The sequence below is a fragment of the Carassius carassius genome, chromosome 21 (genome assembly GCF_963082965.1).
Source record: "Carassius carassius chromosome 21, fCarCar2.1, whole genome shotgun sequence".
Lineage (NCBI taxonomy): Eukaryota > Metazoa > Chordata > Actinopteri > Cypriniformes > Cyprinidae > Carassius > Carassius carassius.
In genome coordinates this window covers 10,698,618-10,714,685 of record NC_081775.1, presented here as the reverse complement: position 1 = coordinate 10,714,685, position 16,068 = coordinate 10,698,618, and the positions used below count along the sequence as shown (strand labels likewise).

The window sequence follows — 16,068 nt, the reverse complement described above, 5'->3', positions numbered from 1 at the left end:
AAAAAAAATCACAGTCTGGGAAAAAATAAAATGGATTTCATAGGGCCCTACACACGTCACAAGAATCACCAGAAGCAGGAATGACGTGCTAAACTCACAGCTCTGCAATCAAACAACTCATTTAAGCATTTACATATGTGACCCTGGACCACAAAACCAGTCTTAAGTCTCAATTTTTCAAAATTTAGATTTATACATCCTCTGAAAGCTGAATAACTAAGATTTCCACAGATGTATGGTTTATTAGGACAATATTTGGCCAAGATACAACTATTTGAATATCTGGAATCTGTGGGTGCAAAAAAAATCAAAGTACTCATAAAATCACCTTTAAATTTATCCAAATTAATTCTTAGCAATGCATGTGTCACGATTCGCAGGTTTGCTTGCTCATTTTGTGTGTACTGCACTGATCTGATTGTCTATCAGCGCCAGCTGCGCTGACGAGCAATCAGATCAGTCGCAGGTGTGTCTTGTTTATTAGCCCTATATGTAGGGCTGTGTCAGTCAGGTTCAGTGTCAGATCGTTTGGTTTGCTGTCTCTGTCCTGATCTCTGTCCTGATCTCTGTCCTGATCTCTGTCCTGATCTCTGTCCTGATCTCTGTCCTGATCTCTGTCCTGATCTCTGTCCTGATCTCTGTCCTGATCTCTGTTCTGGTCCCGCTCTTGGTTTGCTCGGAGATCCAGCTTATATGTCTGCTTGAACTGTGGTCTGCCTATGTTTGAGGATCGTCGCAGCACATCACATTTCTCGTTGTCGTGTTTCCTAGGACCTGCTTGGTGCCCGTTGTCTGCCAGCAATTCTGTTTGGTCTACTGACTGTTTCATTAAACCTTATTACGACTTGCTACTGGATTCTGTCGTATGATTCCTGACATAACGATCTGACCACGTTATGGATCCAGTGAGTGTAAATGAACTGAGAGAAGCCCTTCACAATAATAATGCACAATTTGATCGACAAGATGAACAGAACATGGCTTCTGGTCGAGCAATACAGGCCTTGGTGGTACAGGTATCTGAATTAACCAAGCAGTTGCAACATCTTAGAGTTGAGCCTGCCCACATGCCCACTGTGCCCACCACCTGCTGTTCCTCCCACAGATCGTCCCGCCTACAATCCGGAGCCCCGTCTGCCTCCTCCTGCTGCCTATGCTGGTGAGCCACATCTATGTCGATCATTTTTGACAAAATGCTCTTTGTTTTTTTTCTCTACAGCGCTCATCATTTCCCACTGAGGAATCTAAAGTGGCTTTTGTCATTACCCTACTATCTGGAAGAGCGGCGCTGTGGGGAACCACTGTTTGGGAGCAGGGACATGACTGTTTAGAGTCTTTCCAGACTTTCAGCACCGAGCTCAAGAAAGTTTTTAATTGGGCAGTTGCAGGCAGGGAAGCAGCCCGAGTGTTGGCAGATTTACGTCAGGACCACAGATCGGTTACTGACTATTCCATTGAATTCCGGACACTAGCTGCAGAGTGTAAGTGGAACAGCGAGGCGCAGTGGGACATGTTTTTGCATGGGTTGGCCGACAAATATACACCCTGGAGTTACCTGCAACTTTGGATGGGTTGATTGATCTAGCTATCAGAGTAGACACAAGGTTACAACGTCGAAGTCTTCTGGTGCAGCGAGGTCGAGTTCCAGACATGGAGGTCCATCCGGTCTTTCCTTCAGGTGATGCGGTTGGTGACTCGTTCAATCCGGAACCCATGCAGATGGGCAGAGCTCGTCTCTCCCGGGAGGAGAAGGAGCGCAGAAGAGTGCAAGGACTGTGCCTATACTGCGGAGCCGGGGGTCACCTTGCGTCTAAGTGCCCGGTAAAAGCCAACACCCGTCAGTAGAACGGAGGTTACTGACGGGTGGCATATCCTGGGATGAATCCTCCCGTGAAGCGACGCTCCTTCCAGTAAGACTGCAGTGGGCCTCCTCTTATCATTGATGTGAGGCTCTGGTGGACTCCGGTGCTGAGGGGAGTTTTATGGACCGTGACCTGGCACTTCGTCTGGGAGTACCTATAAATTCCTGTCACTCACCCCATCTCAGTTAACGCACTGGGTGGACAACTCCTGTCATTGGTCACCCACTCCACCGGACCAGTGAGTCTGATCACGTCGCGTAACCACGTTGAGGAGATTCACTTTCTTCTCATTGACTCCGCATTGGCTCCTGTGGTGTTAGGACACCCCTGGCTCACACTGCACAACCCTCACATAAACTGGCGTCAGAACTCTGTAATGTGTTGGAGTGAGAACTGTCATGCATCTTGTTTGGTGTCTGCGTGTTCTTCGGTGTCTTGTTCTGTGTTGCAGGATGAGCAGGCGGATCTGTCAAACGTGCCCGGGGAGTACCTCGACCTGAAGGAAGTGTTCAGTAAGTTCCGAGCTGCTTCTCTTCCTCCACACCATCCTTATGACTGTGCTATAGACTTATTGCCAGGTACGTCTCCGCCTAAGGGCAGGGCTCATCTCTTTCCACTCCGGAGAGGGAGGCCATGGAGAAATATATTTCTGATTCTCTGGCAGCCAAACTCATCTGTCCTTCCTCTTCTCCTGCAGGGGCGGGATTCTTCTTTGTGGGCAAGAAGGACGGTTCCCTGCGTCCTTGTATTGATTACCGATGGTTGAACAGCATCACGGTAAAGAATACTTATCCTTTGCCGCTGATGTCTTCAGCTTTTGAGAGGCTGCAGGGTGCTTCTTGGTTCACCAAGTTAGATCTACGTAACGCCTATCATTTGGTCTGCATCAGGAAGGGGGATGAGTGGAAAACCACGTTTAATACCCCCAGGGGGCACTTTGAATACTTGGTTATGCCTTTCGGTCTTTCCAACTCCCCCGCGGTTTTCCTGGCACTCGTTAACGATGTGCTGAGAGACATGGTTGATCAGTTCATAAATTTACCTGGATGACAAATTGATTTTTTCTTCGTCTCTCCAGGAACACGTTCAGCAAGTCAGACGAGTGCTTCAGAGGCTGTTGGAGAATGGGCTTTTTGTCAAGGCGGAGAAATGTGCTTTTCATGCACAGTCTGTTCCTTTTTTAGGATATATTGTGTCGTCTGAGGGGGTGCGCATGGATCCCGACAAGATTCAGACAGTGGTCAATTGGCCAACTCCAGATTCCCGCAAGGCCCTGCAGAGGTTTCTGGGCTTTGCCAATTTTACCGGCGTTTTATTCGCAACTATAGCCAACTAGCCGCGCCTCTGACAGCCTTGACCTCCACCATGATGACTTTCAGGTGGTCTAGTGCAGCTGATGTTGCATTCTCTAAACTCAAGAATGCTTTGTTTCAGCCCCCATTCTTGTTGCTCCTGATTCCACTCGTCAGTTTGTGGTGGAGGTCGACGCGTCAGAGGTGGGGGTAGGTGCAGTTCTCTCCCAGCGCTCCTCTGTGGACGGCAAGGTTCATCCGTGCGCTTATTATTCTTATCGTTTGTCTTCCGCTGAACGTAATTACGACATTGGTAATAGAGTTGTTGGCAGTGAAGTTAGCCTTGGAGGAGTGGCGTCATTGGTTGGAGGGTTCGGGGGGTACCATTCATTGTTTGGACCGACCACAAGAACCTTGAATACATCAGATCCGCCAAACGACTTAACTCTAGGAAGGCTCGGTGGGCACTTTTTTTCGGACGGTTAGATTTTTCCATTTCCTATCGTCCAGGTTCCAAGAACATCAAACCTGATGCATTGTCCCGCATTTTTGACCAGTTCTGGTCCCGCTCTTGGTTTGCTCGGAGATCCAGCTTATATGTCTGCTTGAACTGTGGTCTGCCTATCTTTGAGGATTGTCGCAGCACATCACATTTCTCGTCTGCCCTGCTTGGAGTCTACACTGCAGTTGTTGTGTTTCCTAGGACCTGCTTGGTGCCCGTTGTCTGCCAGCAATTCTGTTTGGTCTACTGACTGTTTCATTAAACCTTATTACTACTCGCTACTGGATTCTGTCGTATGATTCCTGACAGCATGTTACTAATCAAAAATGTAGTTTTGATATATTTACGGTAGGAAATTTACAAAATATCTTCATGGAACATGATCTTTACTCAATATCCTAATGATTTTTGGCATAAAGAAAAATCTATAATTTTGACCCATACAATGTATTTTTGGCTATTGCTACAAATATACCTCAGCGACTTAAGGTTTTGTGGTCCAGGGTCACATTTATATTCTTGGCTTAAACTCTGTCTGGCATGCTCACAAACCAACTCACTAAAATGACTTACAACAAAGTGACTGTATAACTCTAAGCAATCTCCAGTTAAAGGAGCAGAGGGCTAAAAGGAAACCAAAGCTCTGGTGATGGAGTCTCTGGGGCTCTTGCTGCATAATGGTAATAAAGATTTCTGCTTTCTAGGCCTGAATAGACCTTTCGGTCTGTGTAAAATACATTCAGATCTGAAGGATAGTATGCCTATTTGTAGAGTGTTTGAGCTTGTGTGTCCAACCCACTGGCATACCGAACCTCCCCATGCCTCCTGTACTGTATGTGCACTTAAGACTGACCGTGGAGCAACACATGAAGACAATGGTGAAAGTTCCGAAGACTCCTCCAATGCCCACCAACCAGGTCATCCTGAGGAACAGAATCACCCCCAGGATGTTCTGCATACACGGCAGGTAAACGCCCATGATAGTGCCCATACGTGGAGCCTGTTAATTAACCAATCAATGATCAGGACACCATGGAACATAGTGCTCAATATACAGAATCATTAAAAGGCAATTTTAGCTGCTTGTCAATCAAGATCCACCTAGTCAATGAGTAGCTACCATCTGTCAACACAGAAGACTGAGGTTCATGAAAGAAGGGTCAGTAGTGATTTGGCAGTCTGCAGAAATAAAGGAAGAGTTCTTGTCACCTGCACGGTTTTCTTGCGTGCCTCCTCGTTGTTTTCTGCCTCCTCGTGCTCTTTACTGCCCTGCGTCAGGTTGGAGTAGTTGGCGAGGCTGCTCAGCAGAGAAGATACCATGGGACTGGTGTCCATCTCCTCCTACACATCACACACATACAAACAAAATGTGTAAACTTACTGCACATTAATTTCTAACTGTTTCAAATCATTAGCAAAGCTGGACTACCTCAAAAAGGGCCATGTTTTTCCCATCATACTGCTGGCTTTTCTCTACGTCACTGGTGCTGCTGTTGATAAAGGGGCTGCTTTCCTTGGATGTCGCATCTCCTGTGAACAAACATGAATTGAACATTGTTTATTAGAATCTGAGCTATTTATGATCTATTTACAAAGGAAGTAAGTTTTGGGTTAGCAAGACTTTATTTTGAAAGAAATTATTACTTTTATTCAGAAAGAAATTATTTTATTTAGAAAGAAATTATTACTTTTATTCAGCAAGGATGCATTCCATTGGTCAAAAGCGACAATAAAGATACAGTTTGTATAAAATTACAAAAGATTCTTTTGACCTTTCTATTCATCAAAGAATCATAAAAAAGTATAAAAAAAATAAAATAAAATAAAAACACTGACAATAAAAAGAAATGTTTCTTGAACAGCATATCAGCATTTTAGAATGATTTCTGAAGAATCGTGACATTAAATACTGGAGTAATGGTGCTGAACATTCAGTTTTGCAAAAATAAAATGAAATTGTAATAATATTATTTTAAATTGTAATAATATTCCACAATATATAATATTATATATTCCACAATATATAATATTCCACAATTATAATATAGGCAAACCTAAGAGAACACACACACACACACACACAGACACAGACACACAGACACACACACACAGACACACACACACACACACACACACACACACACACCTTTAAAAAAAAATCTTATATAACACAAACTTTTGAACTGTAGTGTACATTGGATAACCAAAAAAAAAAGGCTAAAATTCTGTTAAAATTGTATTAAAATATTTATATTTTACATAATTACATTTTGCATTAAATTTATCAAAATCAACACCAAATAAAAACAATAACCCATTTACTTTTTTTTATATTGGTCCCACAGATTTGCTTACTTGTAAGATCAACGTTATCACATTAGTATGTATTTCAGAATTATTTTGTATCATCATATTTACAACAAAAGCATGTTTGGTTCAATATGCTCTGTTTTTGCAAGACAGCTTTGTCTTACAATATTTGCAGATCATCTTTTAACATCGCACACAAACTACAAGTGCTGTGTGGAGTACAGTTATAAGTTGTTACACTTTCCTGTCCATCTAAAAGGAAAGAACAGGAAAGGGGTGGATGAATACAACTGTAAAGAAAAACAGCAGCGCATCAACATGGTGCACTGCCTGTGTATCAGTGTGTGTGTGGGTGAGGAATTCCAGGATTTCTACATGCTCTTCCATAGCAACAACCCGCTTCTGAGCCTATTTTTACACTACTGCTTTCAGGCGCACATCCTTTATCACAGGAACTTTTGATCGCTTAAATCTGAAGCAGTGCAACATGAACCTCACAGTTCTGCACAACGCTGTTGTGTCCTATAAATACGTCATTGTTTTTAATTGTTTGTATTTCTAAATTCGACTGCGTACTGCAATTTCTTAAGTATGCTGTCACCTTCCCTCCCTTCCCTAACATAATTATATGTGGGAGCATGCTGATTAAATGGCCAAGGGAATCCTGCCTCTTCACTTGCCCGGTTAAAATAAAGAAAAATAAAGTTGAGATGGTTTATGACCATCTTAATTTTAGCGATTTTTTTAAAATTGTATTTTAATAATGATGTGTACACAATAATTTAATGATTATTTATATATGACTTTATATATGTAATCATTAAGAATCATATTAATTACATTTCATGAGATTAACTAATGATTATACTATATCCTTTAAGAAAAGATTGTCCTAAAATCATATATAAATGCATTTTTCCTTTAATTTCTATTTATTGACAGCTAGGTTTTTATTTCAAGGTTTGAACATGGAACATTATGCAAAATTAGCTGTAGAGCAATTTTATATTTTCAGACATTTTCAGATAGTACTTTAATGATTTAAAGCCATATATATTTTATTTAGGCATCCTTGGTCTCACATAGTTTGAAAACTCATGAATCATCCTGGTTTAGCACTTGGTTCCTTCTGTATGTGTCCTACTTCTGGCTCTCTTGACACATACCATCCCACAACCCCAGCAGACTAACAATGTAATGAGCAATAATGAGAAAAAGATTGGTATACAGATTGAGATAGATCCTAATCTCTGACATCTTTCATGCTGGGTGGTGAAATATATAACTGAAGCATTAGGTTTATTTTTACAACCCAAGAAGGGACTCTAGACTCTAGAAGCATCTCTAGACTTATTACAAGGCTTCATACAGATATCAAAACTTGCTAGATGAGGGGGTCTGCTGACTCTGGTTCTGCAATGAAGCAGAGGCAAGAGCAGGTAGCTGATGCTTGTAGTTTTCTTAACTGTCTTTGCACTATTAGAAAAATACACATACAGTACACACACACACACACACACACACACACACACACACACACACACACACACACACACGCACACACACACACACACACACACACACACACACACACACACACACACACACACACACACACACACACACACACACACACACACACACACACACGCCAGCTCTCTTGTCCTGTTCTATTCGTTATAAGCTATAAACTAATATTGTATGTGATCAAATTATATTTAAGCAATATCACACTAGCAATATAGCTGAATCACACCTGCGGTGATATTCAAACAAACATAATTATGATACTGCTTTCATACAATGGGTTCAACAAATAAGAAGTTTATATTATACAACTTACAATTTATACCAAAAATTGCCACTTACTTTGTCTATTTTTACTCCACCAGCAAAAATATTTGCCAACATATCCATAGCAAAATCAGTGAATGAGTGAATGATTCAGCTGAATGAATCAGTGTTATTCAGAATTATCAGTTATTCAGAACACTCATTCAAAAAGATGTTTGTCTCCTTCTACTGGGGTAACAGTTGAAGATTAGCACTCATCATTTCATTTTTTATCAGTATTGTCCCGTTATGCCATGTTGTTCTAGGCTGTTATGTGTAATATAAGTCACCTATTTGTAAAAGTACTAGTTAAATGATAAGTTAGAAATATTAATATGTCAGTGATATTGCTAATATCTAAGCTTTATGAAATTATTAGTGCATCAGTCCATACTTATAGCACTTCCCTGTTCTTCATATCAAACAGTTATCACTTTCACATCAGCATGTGTGATTAGCATGATGAGTCAGTCAAAGCCAACAGAAGATCAAGGGAAGAAATTAATGGGAACTTTATGCATATTTCATACAGCCCATCAAAGACTAAATAAGTAAATGCTAATTAGTGATGAGCAAAATGTGTAGGCTGAGTAGGCTAAAGCAGAACATGAGCATCATGTTCTTATTTCATGCAGTTTAGATTAGCAGGTATTGTGAAAAGTTACACTTAAGCATAAAATTTTGTAAGTTATAAAAACTATATTTAAAATCTGTATTTGCAGATAATATAAATGAAATAAAAAGTAATTATACAGTATACTTAAAGTAAGCACAAATCCATGTCTTTTTTTTAACACATTAAAGTAAACTTAAAAAAGTAATATAACATTATAAGTAGATTTTATAGTATTGCAAGTGCACATTCAATAGACTTATTTTTCACAAGGAACTAGATGCTGACTAGTTGTTGTTTGCTGCTTTTTACAATGCTAGCAATTTAACTTATGTTTAGCAAAACAGACTGTCTATTTTATTTTACTTTGTCTGACTTCCACATTTGGGGGATTGGCTCTTTATTGAGCTCATATGCTGTTACAATATGGCTCAGAAACATTTTTTTTTTAAATGCTAATGGTCACTGTTGAGTGATTATTGTAACAGTAAAAGTTAATAGTTGTTACATCAGCACATTAAATATGAAAGCATAAAACTGATTTAAAACAGTCAAAGCCCCAGTGTACTATAAAAAGTGAAAATACAAAAACTACAAATGAACAGTCATGTTGCTCAGATACATCTGTTAATATGGGAATGTTCAGTGAAATTAAGACAGCACTGCACTCGTTCCCTCTAAGTACCTTTGCCTTTCTATAATCCACAGTTTTAAAATCTGCTTTTAAAATCACATTTCAGCCCATAACGTCAAACTAATCTGCTTTTTAAATTTTAATGTTGTTCCCTTTTTCTTTCTCTTGCATTTGTATGGTCACATTTAGTATTTAGTACTTCATAGCACATTCAGTACTTCATAACTCTAAATATTTATGGTATGTGGATCCATGTGTTGACTCTTATGACAAAGAAGAAGCACTTATTGTGGATATACTTATTTTGTATGGGTATACTTATTATCAGACACTTTTTTTTTTTGCAATTAAATGAAAATGTTTGCAGTTTAAATTTATATTGCTTTTTGACCCACTTAAGTAGGACTTAACGTAATTTCAAAATACTCATATTCATGAATGTCATTTCTATTGAAACTTATTTGTCATGCATGTAAATATGATTGTAATTGCCCATTTGTTATGATAAAGATGCTTCATTTCAAATATAATATATTTAAATGTAATATTGAATCACACACTTTTGTTAATTTATAATCAACTACTTTACATGTAATTTAGTAGGTTAAACAACATATCAAAATAGAATGTGCTTCTAAGTAAAGCTTTTAATTTGACATTATTACAAAACCTAATTTTTAAAAGTGTACTTAAGTGTAAGAAACATCATAAAAGTGTAATATTATAATGCAGTCTTTAAGAAAAATATTCAGTACATTTTTTATTTTTGTTTTTATCAGAAAGGGAAATACCCAAAATGTGGAGAATGTTTAGAATTTTTCACAAACCCAAAGCCTAGAAGTGGGCAAAAAGTGGACAAGAACAGGGCCTATCTGGAGCATAAAGATCAGACTGTCAAGATACAATGAATCCAGTTTAGACGACCAGGGATCAAAGCCATTTCGGGTCCAGCCCCTTAAAGGACTTCATGATCTGAGAGACTATATATTCCCTAAAGCTGAATGTCATCTTTGTCAGCTCCTGAATTGAAGCATCTTTATCTAACTGAAGGAGAGAGCAGGTGTTTGAGAAGCCTGCAGAAATGGTTAGCTTGTGTCTCGAGCTCCCTGAGGCTGATTACATCAGGCTGTGCCGCTTTATGGGGCTTCCTCAATTCCCTTCACAACTGATCAGCAGAGATAGCCAGGCTGAGACTGAGGGAGTGGGATGGAGGCTTCAGTGTCCTCGCTGCATGAAAGGGTTATGGTGGGCAACTGAAAACCAAATTTGACGAAAACAATCTTTGCTTTAATGCATGACTACTGGCCAGTTTGCAGTCGGTGATGGTTTTCATCCCACTTCACACCACCTTCATGCTGTTCTGACTACGTTTGCAATCATGAGTGTGCTGTTATCATTTCTCCCCTATCTCAAGTATCATTTTCATGTCTTCCTTTATCCTCTTTGCCTCCTCCTTTTTTCTACATACCATCCTTCTATTGGCTCAGCAGGTCCTTCAGATCTTCAGTGATTCATGTTTTGTTGTTTAGGAAAACAACACAGTCCTCGCTAAAGCACCTCGGTCTCACTGTATGACTCACAGAACACGTCTTGTACTGTTGGTGGTAAAAAGGCACTTGCTAAATGGTCAGTTTGCATTAGAGATGCTGCATCCAAAAGTCCTAATTTGTTGGATCTTCTTGTTATTGCTTGGTTCCCTCATAGAAAAGATGTCTTTTACTTGCTTGATTGATTTTAATTGATCATTGACTTATGATGCTAAACTCTATTAATTTGGAACAACTAATTCTGTTCTTTATGCACTTTAATTGTACTAAAGAAAATCTTAGGTCCAAATAAAGATATACTGAAGCATTTTTGATTGTGCTAATGTAGAACTATTGCAAGTATACTTCAGATATCTTTCATTTATAGATCAATATTATTCAAAATCAAACAATCCTCATCAATGGTGACATTAAAACACATTTTAGGCTTGATTTTAAGAAATGTGCATTGTGCACAAGCAGCACTCAAAATAATGTTTAATTATATTTTTTACATCAGAAAGTCTTGAGTGATATGTCAATAAATATATCAATAGATTTGAACTATACTTAGTATGAAATAAATGTATTTTAAATATTTTTTACTAGGGAAAACACCATAATAACTTGTTACTATACTGATGAAAACTGAACTAAACTGAAAAGAAAAATAGAAAATAAAATAGTTATGTTAGATAGGTTCAGCAAGAGGAGAATGTACATGTTTCTGAATACAGAAAGATGTAAATAATAAAATATTATCCAAATTTACAAGATAAATCTTACCATTTTCAGTATTAAAAAAAACAAACAAAAAAACAACCTCCACTCACTAGAGGTTCTTTTCATTGCTGCCTTTTTATACATCCTCTATTTTTCATAATACCAATCTTATCCGGTCTCTTACGAAGAGATCAATTAAATTGCATCACTTCTGGGTCATGGCCAAAGATGAACTTTGTTTACTGAAAGAGGGATTGTGTTTCAGAAAACTATTTATTTTGTTTCATAAACAGCACTCCACTCTACTCTCTCCTTATTTTACACTAGTAGCGTTAAATGATATCCCTTTTTAATCATGATGGCAACATAGCTTTCCCTCAGGAAAAAGGCCTTTATCCAGTATATACACAGAGAGCCTGCTTGCAATTACTGCTTGCCCTGATAACCCAGAATTTAATGCTTCTCACAAATGATCCTCCACAATCTTTAAAATTAAAGGTTCCAAAAAGGGTTTTCGCAGTGATACCATGGAAGAAATATATTTGGTTCCCCAACGAACCTTTCAGAAACATTTTGTGCAATGGAAATGTTCTATAAATGTTAAAAATGTTTAATGGAACCACAAATGCCAATAAAGAAGCTTTATTTTTAAGAGCCAGTCAACACATCAGTGATTATACAGGATGGGTGTCAGAGGTATTAGCATCAAAATTTCTTTAAATCGTTGTTTTGACAAGCGTTCTCTACTATGATGCATCATCAAGGGTGTGATAGCCATTTCTGATCTGAGAATCAAATTATCTTAGATAGAGTATTTGGCCACATACACACTGTAAAATTTCAGGAGTGACAACCGCATTTAAAGGAATAGTTAGTCAAAGGAATAGTCATTAATTACTCACCCTCATGTTGTTCCAAACCCTTAAGACCTTTGCTCGTCTTGAACCCCTGATGTCACATGGACTATTTTAATGATGTCCTTACTACCTTTCAAGACCTTGAACATGGTAGTTGTGTTGCTCTCTGTGCAGGGTCAGAAAGCTCTCAGATTTCATCAAAAATATCTTAATTTTAGTTCAGAAAATGAATTTAGGTCTTCTGGGTTTGGAACGACATGAGGGTGAGCAATTAATGACAGAATTGTCATTTTTTTGGGTGAACTATCCCTTTAAATACAAGAGTGATTCTGCTGAATAATCATCTGTGTGTGTACAAAACCAAACTCACTCTCAAAACTGTCATGACTGATACCATTGTAACGTTTTCTGTCTCATGTTTGGTATTCACTATTTTTGACCAAAGTAATATTACAGCTACCAAAGACTCATTATGTTCGGCTATCTTAAATAAATCACCAAAAGAGCTGCTATGTTTTGTTTATGTTTAGAAGTCTGCAAACATAAATGTGTGCTCTCAAAGGGTTGCCATGTCCACTATAAGTGATGATTATTTGTGCTTTAGGCTTGTTGATTAGGTTCGGCTCATCCAGTTTATGGAGATTCATGTTCTTCTTGTGTAAAGAACCGGATTAAGCACCAAAAGGTGAATTGACCAATGAATTAAGTGTGTATTGTAAGAACTTCATTCATGATTTCATAAGCCATTGTGTTCCCTGGGAATCGAACCTATGGCCTTGTCCTTATCAACACCAAATTCTACTAGTTGAGCTATAGGAATGAGTTGTTCCAGCACACGTTTTATCAGATCTAGAGAGAAAGTGGGGGCAGAACACAGTAACAGCATCACGGTCTATCCTGGAACAGGCAGAGTCAAAGAAAATAACCCAAACAGGATTAAGACCCAGATTTCCTGTTTGTTACGTATACCCCTTTTCACCATGATATTAGGTCACATCCATTAAGTCTAGAGTAATGTAGAAAAGAAACCAGCGATTGTACAAAAGATATTACTGTTAATTAAATAACTGCAGATCCTTGGATTCAAGAGCTTTGATGATAAAAGACAGTTAAAGACCTGAAATATTAAATATAGAATCAGATGTCTGCTAATAAGCTGCAATGAGAGGCTTTGTTTTAGAGAAAACTGACAAGAAGTAATAAATGTGGAGAAATAGAGACATTATAAGAGAAAAGCTTTAGGCATGTCAACTTTCTTTCACAGTTCTCGAGTGTATTTAATGCAGTAGAAATAAACCTAGACTTGGGAAAATGACATATCTAACAGGTCTGTTTTGGTGTGTATCTTTCAAATGCTTTTTCTCTCAGTTGTTGGACTGAATATATAAGCATTTATCCTCAAGCCAAAAGTGCTGATTCATGGAGCTGTCAATGTGTAGTTGGTGACAAAGAAAATAACACTATGCCAACTGGCTTGATCCACACAGACTTGATGTTGGAAGGCTTCAGTGTGGGCAAAACATACAAACTGTCTGAATTCACGAGCACAGAATTGGACTTATGATGGAGATTTGATTGAGAAGCCCTCCAGGGTGAGCAGACCAGCAGTATCATAAGCTCGTCTGTATGTGCCGTGAATGTCTTGAGGTGGATCTAAATGAGTGTTTTAGAGCCAAAGGCTGACTAGTCTTGCATAGTAATACATTTGACTATCGTGGAAGTTCTTAAACATTGTCAGGTGGCAGACCATGTCACCAATAAAACAAAAATTATGGGAAAATCTGGGGGAATCAGGGGGGAATTTATTTATTTATTTATTTATTGAAACCAATTTACCAATTTTATGAAGGCTGCACAATTGGCTAAAAAATATACTATAGTTTTGACAATTGTAATCTTGATCAGCAAATCAGCATATTAGAATGATTTCAGAAGGACCAAGCGAAAATTCAGCTGTGCCTTAACAGTAATACATTTGAAAATGTATTAAAATAGAACTCATATTTGTTTATATCTCAGAATTCTGTGTTTATATCATGGAGTTCTGCCGTTCCCCTCAGAATTACAAGAAAAAAATATAAGAAAACATTATTAAAAACTCTGAATTGTGAGTTAAAAAGTTGCAATCAAGATGTTGATTCCATGATGTAAAATTAGCATTTTGTGGGACAAAAATAATGGCAAGAGTTTCTATCTTGCAATTCTGTAAACAAAAAATATAGGTTAATGTGACACTTTATCTCACAATTCAGGCCCAACTCAGAATATGATTAAAATGCAGCAAACCTAGTAATATTATCATATAAAATCACACTTTTCTGTTTTAATATATGATCATTTCGAAAAGCAATTTAAAAGTGTAAAGGTGGAGAATGTAAGAACAGCAGTTCATGACAAGAAAATATGTGCTTTTCTGAGTCCTGACCTTAAGCCTGTTCAGATGCTGAGGCATGACCTAAAGAGCTGTGCAATTAAGACAACCCAGAAGGATACTTAAGTAACTGAACAGTAGACTATACAAGTAGGCTAACGAAATCCAAGGGTTCACTTACTTTTTCCATACTACACTATGAATGATTGCTCAGTGTATTCAATAAACATGTGAAAAGTTCAACTATTTGTGTATTATCAATATAGCCAGATTGTGCTTTTCGGTAACTGTGCATTAAACTAAGATTAGACTACAGTTTATGAGCAATTAATGTAGAAATTCAGAAATTTTCAAAAGGCTCAAAAACATATAGGCTCTTTCATTATAATACTTGTCTGTTTCCAGTGTGCTATTAAAGTCCTAGTCAAAAGGATCTGTGCAACAATGGCAAGCATCGTTCTGTGTCTAAATCTCTGGTCGTTCACAGTCTTTGCCCTCGAATCCTTTGTGTGGTGTGCATAAACATTATCGACACAAACCTTCATGTCCCCAGGAGAGCTCAACACCAATTCAGTGACTCAAGACTTACATAATGACTGTCCAGACCACAAGTCAGAAGCACAGAGAGGACCACAGCTGTGTGTGTGTGTAAACCATAGCCAAAAGCAGTGCTGCAGCTGCAGCGTGTGACGTTCTGCAGAAATCCCTCAGCACTGCCATTACAATAAAAGTTAATGTGATTGTGAATCAGTGTAGTGAAACAGACAATATTCAATACACAAATATTATTATGCATAGACGCAAAGATGCACACTTAAGCATACTTAAATACTTAAGTAAGAACTGAATGTTTTTTAGGCAGTAATTACATGTTAATTGCAAATAACTGAAAATGTAATGTAGTTTAAAGTTATATTAAACGCCATTACCTGAACTTAAACTTGTTTTTTGACTCACTTAAGGAGGACTTGAAGGGATAGTTCATAGAATTAAATGAAAATTGTGTAATTAATTATTCACCCTCATGTTGTTCCAAACCTGTAAAACCTTTGTTCATCTTCAGAACACAAATTAATAGATATCAATTGATATTAATCAATTAATAGATATTTTTGATGAAAAATAAGAGTTTTCAGACCCAGCATATACAGCAACAAAAATTACGGTTGAACCACTGATTAGAATATATATATATATTTATTTTTTTTGATTAGATTCAACTTTATTGTCAATATGCAGAGTACAAGTAGAGAGCTAATGAAATGCAGTGTGTAACTGATGTCACATGGACTATTTTAACAATGTCCTTACTTTCTCTGCCTTTTTGGATGTTCCAGTGCTGCAGGTTCAGATAACTCTCGGATTTCATCAAGAATATCTTAAGTTGTGCTCTGAAGATGAACAAAGGTCTTACGGGTTTGGAACAACATAAGGATACTTAATTAATGACAGAATTTCATTTATGGGTGAACTATCCTTTTAAGTACATTTTTATACACAATTTGATAATTACTTCTATTGTCTTTGAAATATGGTTAAACTGTA

General features: G+C 37.8%; 1 protein-coding gene across 2 annotated transcripts in view; it reads right to left on the bottom strand.

The window, feature by feature from the left end:
• The window catches only part of LOC132097514 (solute carrier family 12 member 5-like), a 72,457-nt gene that overhangs the window by 35,669 nt on the left and 20,720 nt on the right, over nucleotides 1-16,068 (bottom strand). For both annotated transcript variants that reach the window (XM_059503270.1, XM_059503271.1), the window contains exons 2-4: nucleotides 5,086-5,186; nucleotides 4,866-4,997; nucleotides 4,510-4,656 (exon numbers count right to left, since the gene is read on the bottom strand). In XM_059503270.1, the coding sequence (XP_059359253.1) occupies nucleotides 4,510-4,656; nucleotides 4,866-4,997; nucleotides 5,086-5,186 (380 nt within the window). The remainder of the gene's footprint in view (nucleotides 1-4,509; nucleotides 4,657-4,865; nucleotides 4,998-5,085; nucleotides 5,187-16,068) is intronic.